At 34.1% G+C, this 12,327-nt stretch overlaps 3 protein-coding genes across 4 annotated transcripts; 1 reads left to right on the forward strand and 2 right to left on the reverse strand.

The window, feature by feature from the left end:
- The first annotated feature begins 1,937 nt into the window (after positions 1 to 1,937).
- Positions 1,938 to 3,314, forward strand: LOC103485104 (GATA transcription factor 7). The gene has a single exon (XM_008442566.3). It carries the CDS (start codon positions 2,117 to 2,119, stop codon positions 2,939 to 2,941), a length of 825 nt encoding a protein of 274 aa, XP_008440788.2. The 5' UTR covers positions 1,938 to 2,116; the 3' UTR covers positions 2,942 to 3,314.
- A 975-nt stretch (positions 3,315 to 4,289) lies between these two features.
- On the reverse strand, positions 4,290 to 4,684 carry LOC127150541 (putative glycine-rich cell wall structural protein 1). Its single transcript, XM_051088412.1, has 2 exons — positions 4,414 to 4,684; positions 4,290 to 4,300 (listed from the first exon to the last, which is right to left on the reverse strand). The coding sequence occupies exons 1-2, from the start codon at positions 4,682 to 4,684 to the stop codon at positions 4,290 to 4,292; spliced, it is 282 nt and encodes a 93-aa protein (XP_050944369.1).
- A 1,610-nt stretch (positions 4,685 to 6,294) lies between these two features.
- Positions 6,295 to 10,149, reverse strand: LOC103485105 (zinc finger CCCH domain-containing protein 6-like). 2 transcript variants are annotated; one of them, XM_008442568.3, is made up of 5 exons: positions 9,962 to 10,129; positions 9,702 to 9,763; positions 7,956 to 8,156; positions 7,691 to 7,815; positions 6,295 to 7,580 (listed from the first exon to the last, which is right to left on the reverse strand). In XM_008442568.3, exons 2-5 carry the CDS (start codon positions 9,759 to 9,761, stop codon positions 6,527 to 6,529), a joined length of 1,440 nt encoding a protein of 479 aa, XP_008440790.1. In that variant the 5' UTR covers positions 9,762 to 9,763; positions 9,962 to 10,129; the 3' UTR covers positions 6,295 to 6,526. The 2 variants fall into 2 exon arrangements, with proteins under 2 accessions (XP_008440790.1, XP_008440789.1); XM_008442567.3 differs by having other exon boundaries at positions 9,702 to 10,149.
- Between the last annotated feature and the right edge of the window lie 2,178 nt (positions 10,150 to 12,327).

Raw genomic sequence — 12,327 nt, forward strand, 5'->3', positions numbered from 1 at the left:
ATATGTTTGGGAGAAAAAATATGAAAGATAGTGTTATGATAGTAAGTGTTTGGATGAAGGATTATGATAGTAGTGTTTATGATAATATGTGTTTGAGGGAAGAGTTATGATTGTAGTAATTTAAAAAACAATAATAAATTTTTGATTGGATTATTTGGGTAGGGTTGTAAGAAAGTAAAAATAGAATAAGATGAGATTACTTAGGGATTAGGATAACCCTAATCCCCCTTATCATAATCTTTGAGCCAAACACGGGTTGGCCCAATTTCCTAATCTTTTTCCCCCTAAAACCCCACCCCAAACATACCCTTAAATACTATTGTTAATAGATACCAACTTTCATTTTATCTTTAAATAGATTTTTTCATTCTTTCGTGTGTGGTTCCATTTGGTGATCATTTTATTTTTAAATATTAGTCTATAAATATAACTTTCTATCTCCAATTTTATTCCTTTATTAATTATATTCTACAGATGGTTTAGAAAACCAAACCAAAATTGATTTTTTTTTAATTTAAAATTTGTTTTTGGAACTCTTTTGTATAAGAAATTCCATTAGAATGAGGATATATTAGGAAAAACATCAAATGGCTCACCAAAAGACACCTTTAAAATTAAAAAACTTATCAAATACTTTGTTTAAGTCTATTTTTAACGTTGGTTGAAATACACTTTTTGTTTTTGTATTTTGAAATTTGTTCAATTTTAGTTATCATACTTTCAAATATCTAGTTTTAGTTACATGCTTCTAATAAATCTTCAACTTAATCCATACTACTACTCTGTTGTGGATTTTTCATTATTTTTATTAGCATTTTTACTATAAATTTTTAAAATATATTTACATATTGTACTGTTTGAACAAAATTGTTGTGATTATTTAATCCAATTTTAATAAAATTTAATTTAGAGGGATTAAATTTAAGATTTACTTATAATACGAAAACTACATTTGGACATTTAAAAGTACAATCGTAGAAAATGGAACAATCTTAAATTCAAAATTAAATCATCTCTAAAATCATGTCAAATACAATGCAATAATTAATTATTATGAAAAAAATTAACTAATTAAGGAAAACTAGATTAAGAAATTCAATTGGAAGCAAACGGTGGAAAGGGGATGTGATATGTTATTTGTACTATATTTATAAAATTATTTGTGTATCAGTCCCATTTATTATCTAAAAAATTAACTTAAAAAAAGTTTATACTATATTTTCAAAATAGAAAACACCAAGTCAATAAGAACATCAAAAATAGATGCAGAGAATGTTAGAACCCGGGACAAATCTTAAGAAGAAAATTCGAGGATGAGGTATTTTTGATCTATCCGCAAAAAATGTGAGAATAAGGGACAAATCCAAAGAATAACTCACCGATTTGAAAACGAATAGAAAGTTGAAGATGAAACAAACAATTGAATACCTGAACGAAGGCCAGTGGAAAGCGATCTTAAAAGTCGCTGAAGAGGAAAGAACGGATATGGCTGTACAAACGAAAGTTTGAAGCAATGGAGATGCTAATCGAAGATTTGAAGCAACAAAGATGCTAAAGGAACAAAAATATGAAGACAGAGCGAGATGACACAAACAAAATTCTAGTATTTTCAAAAGTGAAGAAGTAAATGCAGAAGATATGATATTTTACCGAAGATATGATATTTTACAGAAGATTTGTTTTCTTTGAAAAAAGATTAGAATATTCAAGTATAGTTGCATAATTTGTATTAATTGTAGGATATTTGTTATAATTGTATTGTCACGTAAGACATTTAAAGTATTGTTCTCCCGTTTATAATATATAACTTAAAAAGAAGGTATCGAAAATCAAAGTGCATTTTGGACCAAATAATAGTTATTTAGGGCTTTAAAAGAAAAAAGAAAAGAAACGAAAAGAAAACGGAAAGAATGGGAAAAAGAGAAACGGGCAGTTTGAGACTACAGGTCAAGGGCACCTTTGGTTTCCTTCATTCATTGTTTTACACTTTTAAACCTAAATCCCCCTTTTCTCTTTTTCTTTCCTACGCGGTTTCTCAATCTATCCACTTCCACAACTCCATTTCTGAAACACCCTTTCTTCTTTCGTTCTTTCTTTTCTCTCAAATTTTGAATGCATGGACATGGATTCTGCTTTCAACATGCCTCTCATCAAAGACTTCACTTTCAAATCCACCCCCAAACTTCACTTCGATGATTTCTGGTCCTCCAATCTTCAAAACGCTTCATCCCCATCTTCCGACCACATTTTTGTAGATCAATTCCTCAACTTTTCAGATGAAGAACAGCAAGAAGATGGAGAAAAAAACAACCATTCCTCTCTTTCTCCTCCCCTGCAACTTCAACAACATCACGACACCGACCAAAATTCCAACCACAGCTCCACCAATTCCTCCGAAGATGACTTCTGGTCTATTTCTTCAACAGATTTTGAAGACCTTGCCTGGCTCTCTCAGCTCGTTGCCGATTCCACCCAAGAAGAATACTCTGCTCCACCACCGCCTCCCTCTGTTTTCTCGACACACAAACCTAGAAATCCCCTTCCAAAAATTCAATCTTATCTCAATACCCCATTTCCTTCAAAACCCAGAACCAAGCGACCAAAAATCTCCGCCGGAGTCTGGTCTTTAACCCCGCTGCCGGCGAAGAAATCAAAGAAGAATCCTGCAGATGAGGGCTCCGGGAGGGTCCAGGCGGGGCGCCGGTGCAGTCATTGTGGCGTTCAAAAAACCCCCCAATGGCGAGCCGGGCCACTTGGAGCAAAGAGTCTATGTAATGCATGCGGTGTCCGGTTCAAATCCGGGCGGCTCTTTCCCGAATACAGACCGGCTTGTAGCCCCACGTTTTCGAACGAGCTTCACTCGAACCACCACCGGAAAGTACTGGAGATGCGACGTAAAAAGGAAAGGGAGAGACCCCACTCCGGTGTGGAGTTAGTGTAACCGAGGAAGCCGGTTCAAAGAGGGCAATTAAGTTTAGTGTAAAAATGTCATTTTCAGGGAGCCTTATTAGGTGCGGTAGGTCATCGGCGCTTCTTAGTTGTTATCAGCTTAATTAGAATACCTTTTATTTAATATATTTAATTTATCCGTTTCTTTTTTCTTTCAAAATTAATATAAATTATGTAAAAAGAAAAAGAAAAGAAAAAGATAAGAAAAATATTGCGTAATTGTTACGTGTAGTAGAGTGAGAGTAGTGAAGTTTGTGGAATCTTGAAATGGAACATTTTGAGAAGGGGAGGAGTTGTCTTCTTCTTCTTCGTTATTTGGAAAATTAACAGAACAATGATCCTTAATTATAACGCCGTTTTCAAAACTCGGTAACCTACACTTTTCATTTAACACCATTTATAGCCTTTTACGTTACTATCAACTTTTTCTTCATCTTTATCTCTTTCACCTTAACCCTCCCTCCTCCTTATTTAACACTCTACACATTTCCCTTTCCTTTCTCCCATTCCTTGTTTTAACATTTTCCTTCTATAATTTCGACAATTGTTGTTGTTATTATAATCAAAAGGATAGATGAGAAAGATAAAGAAAATGAAAAATAAAGAAAAGAAACATAAAAATATGAATCGATGAAATGGAGGAGAAGGAAGGCAGGGAGGGACGGGGAAGAACATGCGTGTCACCCATTACACCTAAGCAATTCCATACCCTGGCCCCACTCAGATTATTAAGAAAAACTCATTTAATAATTCCCCCCCCCCCCCAAAAAAAAAAACTTTTTTTAAAAAAATTGAATTGTGGTCCTCCAATTACTATTATTTACCCTTTTCCCCTTCTAAGTTCTAATTATCTATCATCATCACGTGATGCCCCCCATCCCCATCCCCATCCCCATCCCCATCCCCATCCCTTTCTTTTTCTTCTTCTAACCACTCTCCAACCTCTCTCTCTCTCTCCCTCTTCAATTTTTTTTTTCTTTATATATATGTATACTTGCTATTAATAAGTTACCTAGTTAGAAGTTAATTAATGATTAGTGATATATACTTTAATAATTTAATAGATGGTGCATGATTACAAGTTAAAGAAAAAAACAAATTGAAATCTATTAAATAAAGCAAGAAACATTGTATTTTCTTATCATCAACCAAATGAAATGTTTTGTGATACAGAGCCAATGGCATAAGAGGAGAGATACCACTCATAATTTCTTCATCTCTTTCTTTCTTTTCTTTTTTTTTTTTTTTTTTTTTTTTTTTGTGATAATCCAAAATTCAAGAATTACAAATTTACCTTAAACTCAAAATGACTACTTAGTTATTTTTCAAGGAATTAATAGTTAAGCAAAACCTGAATATGTAAGAAGTACATTATGTTAAGCACTCGATGTTTATTATGAATTTGATTTTTATACTTTCTTTGATAAATCTCCATACTTCCTTTTACTTTTTAGTTTGAGGGACCTTCTCTCCTACCCAATGCTTTTCCATGACCGCCACCGCCGCCACATCCCCAAATCCAACAAAACCCTCTACTCCCTCCTCCCCCGAAACCCCATCCTCCACCACTTCCTCCTCCTCCTCCTCCTCCTCCACCACCACCTCCTCCCCCTCCACCGCCGCCACCACCTCCACTACCCCCTCCCCATCCATACCCTTTTCCATTTCCCCCTCCCCCTCCACCTCCACCTCCACCACCACCATTGCCCCCACCCCCCTCCCCCACCACCGCCATTCCCGCTTTTTCCATGCTTTTTATTATGTTTTGTATCTTTCTTTCTCACCCCAACACCACTTCCCCCTCCTCCACCACCACCTCCGTGGCCCTCACCCGATGAATTCCGCCCACCCTTGCCGCCACTAACAGTCGTATTTCTTCCCCTTTGACTTTCATTCAAATTAGACCATCCATTGGATGTACTACCAACACTTTCGTTTATTTTAAAACTCTTCACCTCCTTCCGCTCAGCCTCAACCTCAACCAAGTAAATGCTGATCAACACAATTCCAAGAAACAAAATAACCCCACTTCCCCTTTCGCTCTTCATTCTGATTTATCTGTTTCAAACTTCAAACTTGGATGGATGATTCAATCTTCTTCTCCTCCCCACTGTTCTCTTTTATACTCCTTCTACCTCCCTTTCCAATTTCATAACCAAACCAAACTGTCCCCACCTCAACTCACCCATCAACCTACTAAACCCCCCCAAAGCCTACAAACTTGCACATCAAATCAAATCAATAAAAAAATGGTAGTTCTGAATCTTGTTTTTGTCCATGGCTGGGAAAATAATGACACTAACACCCCTTTTTTTTTTAATTCAATAATTAAACATTCATTCTCGATAACCATACTCCCAAAGTAAGATTCTTCAAGATTATTATTTGCTCAATTTTAAATGATATGCGATTAGTTTGAAGTGTCGTTTTTGGACGTACACTACCAAAAATTCAACTAACTTTTAAGTGGGACAACACTAGACTCTCATAAATTATGAAAAAAAAAAGGTGGTTTCTTTTGCTTAACGAATTAGAATGGGATGGGAAAATGAAAGCACAGTGGTTTCCACATGACGAAATAATAAATTTAGAGACTCTAAAGTGGAAGAGAAGGGCCAAGCCAACAGCATTTCGATGGCAATGGTCGAATTCGTTAATGCTTCAAAGTGGATTCCACAACAAGATATTATGATGAAAATTATTTGTGTATGCATTCTTAATCTCAAGTTGAGACAACTTCTTTTAACAATATATTCATATACATTTTATACTTTTGTCGTATACAATTGAATTGATGTATTAAGAAGGCACACTAAATGGATTCTAGCTGTGTTATACCAGAGCATTACTCTTATTCTTATGCTACTTCACTCAATTTTTTTTTTGTTATATATATATATATTAATTACTGCCTATAAAAATCCAAAAACATTCCCACTTCTTCAAGCTTGTGTTTTTCTGTTTATGTCTTGTCCATTTCTACCTTGCATGTAAAGAATGAGGGGCTTTTGTTGATTTGCAAGGCAAGTATGGCAATTTGTTGCATTTCATAATATTGAAGGGTATCTTTTAGTTATCTCTACTTCAACATCTTTCTCCAAGTGTTGCATTGCTATTATTTTCTTTCCAATTTTATTAAAAAATAATGGTCCTCTCAATTGAATAATTTATAGGGGTAGGAAGAGCTTTTATTTTCTTGAAGTTAAGAGTTTAATATCCCATCCTAATTCTTTGATAACGAAAAGAAAACTAGTAAAATGTTGGTAATCCTAAAAACGTAGAGCAAGTCTAAAACTAATAATATGCAATATCAGATGCCTAATTACCTTTAATTTTGTGACAATGTAAACTCAATAAGCAATGCCTCACCATAATCGAAAGAGAGCATTGAACATGAGATTCTCTAAATCATTCATCAATGATTTCTCTAATAAGATTTTCTAAATAAAATCAGTAACTTTGTCTTTTCATATATTTCCTTGAAAATTGAAATTCATACCAATTTCCCCACCTCCAAAAATAACCAAAATTCTTAGTAAAGAATTTACCCAAAATCTACTCCTCCCTGCCTGTATCTTCAACCCCACAATTTCATTCTCTTAGCACCACGAGTCTCCAATATGTGGTTAATGCGCATATTTTGTGACATATCATGTTTGTATTGGCAATTAACACCATTTCGACATCCTTTTGAACTGTTAAAGTAAATGCAATATTTCTGATTCTTGGCTTTTAAATGTTCTGCTTTCATCTCGTGCACCATATTAAGATTATATTCATTCTGATTATTACCATTTAATCCAATTTTCAGTTCCTTACCATCCTTCTGATCTCCACCGTGTTGTCTTACCAAGTTCTTATAATAGTTAGCATCCTTCACTATCTGACCTTTTTTCACCATGTTTACCTGTGCTATGTCCACTTGGCTAGAGACTGCACCAGTTCTAGAATAGTTACCAACATTTGATATAGTGGTTTTTACCTTCTGGGGATTGGGTGCGGGAGAGTGGCCTGGGACAGAGGCTGGCTTTACGTTAGATGCTGCAATGTTAATCACCTGCGGAACTGTAGTTTCTGAAGATGGATCTTTATTCAACACATGCAATGAGTTTGCATTTGGGAGCTTTGGTATAGTATTGGATTCTGGAATACACAAGGAAATCGATCTGGTCCCTGGCTTTGACACGGATATTGGTGCAGCGGGTGGACTATCAGAGACTAATTCAAATAGAGGAAGAGTGTTAGTCAAATTCTGAATCATTGTTGGATCACTGAAAATCTTAATAAGCAAGTTGGTGTCGATCAAGCTTCCCTGCTCCTTGCTTTTCATTAAAACAGCAAATGCAGCAGAGGCAGCAGCTACTACGTCCACACCAACATCAACTAGCTTTTCAGACGGCTTTTCCCCTGCTGCTACTGATGATGTTTCGATGGAACTTTTCGGGATTGCAGGATCCAACTGAACATGGGAACTAGCCATCATCTGCTCAGAGTTCGTAGATAAGTTTCCAACGGGACCTGAATCTAACTTCATATCCCCACATTCATCCTCTTCAATAGGAATGATAGGGACAAGAGGAGTGAGGCTATCATTGTAAGTTTCACTTTCAATCTCTGTAGAAACACTCGCACTATACAGGAAAAGACAAGGAGATATGAGAAATTATTGGACAAGCCAAAGGTCAAAACATTTAAGCTTTCAAACTGGCCTCAAAAGCATGAGTTGGTTTAAAATTATTACCCAGTGGGGATATCGGAAGCCCGGGGATAAATTGCCTCCAGCAATCTCATTTCCCTAAAATTTTGAGTTTTTATCTCTGTACTTTCATCTCCTGCTGTCACACGCCAGTGGCAACTCATAACAAACTGTTGAGAAATAAATGGTATTGTAGTTCGACACATGAGACAGATATAAAAGGACACATGTTAATGGAGAAAACACCAGAGAGAACATATAAAACTAATTGGTATTTGATGAGGAGAGGTGTCTAGTAGTGCTAGCTAACCTTGGGAGGACAATTCCACTTGATCAAAGGAATGCCAGAAATATCTACTAATTGGTTTCCCAAGTCAGTAATATTGAATCCAGGAGGACAATTAGGTTCTTTAGTATGGGGAGGCAACATCCAGGAGGTTTTTGCTTGGAGAGGTTCACAAGATTTCAGCCCAACTTGTGATGGGCAGTCCTCTGATGAGAATAACTTCACCTATTTAAAAGACGCAAGCATATTTATTCACCATAAATTGATATCGCAGAACATAAATTTGGATTAAAGAACAGGGACAGAAACACCAAAGATAAAGATTCTTTCAACCACATTGGAAGATTTGACCACAACAAAACCGATCAAGCTATTGAGTTTCGATTACCAAGATCATTTGGTCAATAATGTGCAATATCAAATTATCACTACAATATAATTCAAATCAATCTGTCCTGTGTGCACACGTTAAGAAGTTGCCTCCAAATAAGGGGCATACTCATAACCGAGTACCCTGAGATTCTCAGTAAGACAAACAACAGATGACCCAAGGCATTTACAGAAAAAATAAAAAATATCATATATGCTCATAAAATGGAGAAAACAGGCATTTAACCAAAGTGACATTTCAGGAGATGACCATACAGTTTCAGGGAGGAAAAAAAGAGAAATTAGGACAAACGAATATTTCTGCAAAGGCATTTATATATGGCAAGGGGTAGGATTGTCCACCATCAATTTGCTAAAAAATGCTACAGTTAACAATTATTCCATAGAATTTACATCTAACATGCTTTTAGTCTTGCAAGAAAAGGGTTTTTTTATTAAAAAAAAAAATCTAGTATTCACTATTTGAATTCAAATTGAATAAATAATAATACCCAAGAATGTTGGTTGTTACTCTTAAATGGCTCTCACTGGTCTTGATATTTACACACAACCAAAATTAGTGTCGCCCTTGGAAGTTCTTGAAGGTGTATTTAATACTTCTTATCATTTTTTAGTTTACACCACCAAAAAAATAAAAATCTTTATCCTCCAGGGGAAAAGAAGTATTCAAGAACTGCTAATTAATTATATCATATTATGGATCATAAAAGAGGCGTGGTTGGGTTCCCCTTTTATATAAATTTGTTTGGTCAAGCTAATTAATTTTCTTCATTTTTTTTCTCTTTTAAAGTAAAAAAGCATAATATATTTTCAGTGTAGAGTAATATTTTCTGCATTGCAAATAGACGGGCCGTTTAGATCAGGACCTCATTCGATAGAAAACTCTGCTTGTACATTATATATTTTACCTTAAATTTTCAGAGATTACATAAATTTCTTGTAGTGATATTGGTCTTTAAAATCAAAGAACATCTTAAAATCGTTCGAATGACTGCATTTATCTCAGTTCTGCATAGCTACGATAATGTTTTCCATCTAGACCGGTGGTTTGCTCGCACGGCAAGATTAATGTTTTTAACCACAAATTTTATTACTTAATCACAAAATTTTGTTAACTTTTTGTGTTCTCAAGATAAAAAAAAAATTCAAATAGCAACAAAATGTCGTTAATCCCTCGGGCCCAAAGAAAAGCGATGTAAATCAATCAATACCATAACTTTCAAAGAAATGGAAAATCATCAACTATAAGCAGCTTCTGATTTTTCACTAAAAAAATTGAGAGACGAGGTCGGGACCATTAATAAGCTAACTGATCTAGTAAATTAGAAACCCTATGTATATGAAGGAAAAGTTGTGATTATAAAATGTTAACGATTATACCTGACAAAGATTAAGATCATGAGGCCACGAAACACTCTTGGATTTCCTCGACCGCTTCATCTCTAAATCTCAGATCAAAAAGTAAGAGTGAAGTTTGAGAATAAAAGCATAAAGCGAAACAAACTAACAAACAAACAAGCGATGGAAGAAGATTTGATTAAATGTTCAAATAAAAAGGTCGATCCGATTTTAGAATAAAAAAACGTAGAATGGGGAAAGAGGGAAAGAGAGAGGCGAGGGAGGAGAAGTTGGAAGAAAACCCTAGAATGGAGTGGGTAATGGCGGTTGAGTGAGGAGAATAGGAGTGGGGTATTTTGGAAGTGAACGTGACGGCGGGAATGGAAAATGGATATTATAAGGACGCCGTTTTGTGAGAAAAAGCAGAAACGGAAGGAAGAATATCATACGAAACAACGTTGATTGGTAAAGTGGCGGCGATTCAGAAACCAAAATAAATGTGATCAATAGTCTTATAGTTATAGGTTAACAAAAGTTCCATCAATTATTTACTGCCCAATCTATTTTTTCTGTCACCTCTACAAATTTGATATTTTCCGATCTTATAGAATTAATAATTCTATATTTCATCATATATAAACGAGCTAGATAATTAAATACACTAACAATATTATTTTTATACCTAATATATTCTTACTATTCATTACTAACATTTATATTTGCAACGGATTTATTCCACCACTGATAAACTTGAACAGATTTTGCTAAATGTTGCTATGTGTTTGATTATTTTCAATCTAATAGCTATATTTATATAATATATTATCTTAAACACCAATTGATTTTCCATATAAAAGTTTATTGCTCCTCTATTATGTAAATCATCGAATTATTATTTTATAAGATACTTGCATATAAACATTTATATTCAAAATAATTAAGTATATTGCAATATTTTAAAATAATTACAAATATAATAAAATCTATCAAAATTTATAAATGAATGTTGACTATAAGAGTTTATCAATGATAAAAATTTATCACTACTAAATCATAAAAGTATATCAACAAAATAGAAGCATGTCACCGATAAATTTTACTATATTTACCGTTTTTTAAAAATATTCTCAAAATTGTTACAACAGTATGATTACCCTTAATTTACCCACACGAATATCGGAAGACAAGCATGTATTACGAGGCCAGGGTAGTAGGAGTTCAATGGGCTCACAGAATTGGACCAACTCATTTTCTCCTCAGCCCAATAACCCAAATTCAAAAATTCGGCCCATTGCAAATATGCCGACATTATGGAATAAGTGAAGTAAAAAAAAAAAAAAAAAAAAAAACAAAGCCCCAATGTCGTCGCCGGTGGCCGACACCGTAGACTCAGAAGTCTCCACCTGGACATTGACGGCGCTTCCAAGAAATTCGGAATGTAACCAAACTCGACATATCATCACTTACTCAAAAGTCAAAGCTCACATGTAATGTACTAATGCAAATGCTATAAATTAAATTCTTCAGTATCTCCCTTTCAAAAAGAAAAAATTGTGTATTATCCACCTACTAAAATATATATGAAATGTTGTATAGAAAAACTTTTATATATATCACTTTCATTATGTACTATTTAATTAATTGTGACATGAATGTCCTTTTGAAAATAAGGTGGAGATAATATGTAAGATAAGTACAATTATAAAAAAAAAAAAAAAAAAAGACGGTGGGCATTTATTGTGAAATATTACAAGGCTAGGAATATAGTCCTCATTTGTCGATCCCAGCCTTGTAGCAAATAATAAATTTCAGGTTTCAAAATTTCAACAAGTTGGCTTTGAATAGGAAACAAAAGAAGTAAAGAAAATATAAGTTCTCCAAATCCCTTTTGAAAAATGTAGAAGAGATGAGAGAAAATGGGAAATCATGAAGCAAAGCTCCAATGAAAACCAAGAACTAGAAAGTCAAAGTAGGAGAATTGACAACTTCCCACCATTTAATTTTGTGGTTATAGAGTGGACACACCATTCAAATATTAAACCCTAGTTGAGCACCATATTTTCCTTTTTATTCCATCCTTCAAACGTTTCGTATTAGGACACTTGGAGAAATATGACACAACTCATTATTGCACATTTGGTGAACACATTACTTTCCATTATAAAAATATATATATCAGTGAAATCTTATCAATACAAAGACTATATAGTCTATAGCACAAAAACGTATATTTTAGGATATTCATATTCAAAGTAAAAACGTAATTCCAATTATGTTTCGACTTATTTCACATTCTTAGCAAAGGATCTTACTCCTATTTGTCATACTATATGACAAAGGAACGTGTAAATTAAATTCTTTCCAATTGAAATTAACTAAGGACTACCCAATAGGAAAATATATTTGACATTGGTGCTAAGAAAAATTCAACATTAAGCCTTTAGGTAGGATACGATAGAATTAAAAAAAAGGTTAGAGGAGGCATTCAAATTCGTGGATGAAGCAACTATTTCAATATAATCGATCGGTTGGTAGATCATACATTAATTACAAGAGTTGTAAACTAATTTTGTCTAAATAATTAATATTCAATCGATTTTATTAAAACACTTCGAAACATTTCTCACGATCGCTTTTTTAACATTTGCAAAAACAATTCTAGAAGAAT

The sequence above is a fragment of the Cucumis melo genome, chromosome 8, assembly GCF_025177605.1.
Source record: "Cucumis melo cultivar AY chromosome 8, USDA_Cmelo_AY_1.0, whole genome shotgun sequence".
Lineage (NCBI taxonomy): Eukaryota > Viridiplantae > Streptophyta > Magnoliopsida > Cucurbitales > Cucurbitaceae > Cucumis > Cucumis melo.

Bases quoted from the DNA above. Each gene is read 5' to 3' on its own strand.
- LOC103485104 (XM_008442566.3), top strand. From the start codon at position 2,117: ATGGACATGGATTCTGCTTTCAACATGCCTCTCATCAAAGACTTCACT.
- LOC127150541 (XM_051088412.1), bottom strand. From the start codon at position 4,684: ATGGCGGTGGTGGGGGAGGGGGGTGGGGGCAATGGTGGTGGTGGAGGT.
- LOC103485105 (XM_008442567.3), bottom strand. From the start codon at position 9,761: ATGAAGCGGTCGAGGAAATCCAAGAGTGTTTCGTGGCCTCATGATCTT. The intron at 7,816-7,955 runs GTTAGCTAGCAC...ATTTCTCAACAG, and splicing joins AGTGGAATTGTCCTCCCAAG to TTTGTTATGAGTTGCCACTG. The intron at 7,581-7,690 runs GTAATAATTTTA...TTTCCTGTATAG, and splicing joins GCTTCCGATATCCCCACTGG to TGCGAGTGTTTCTACAGAGA.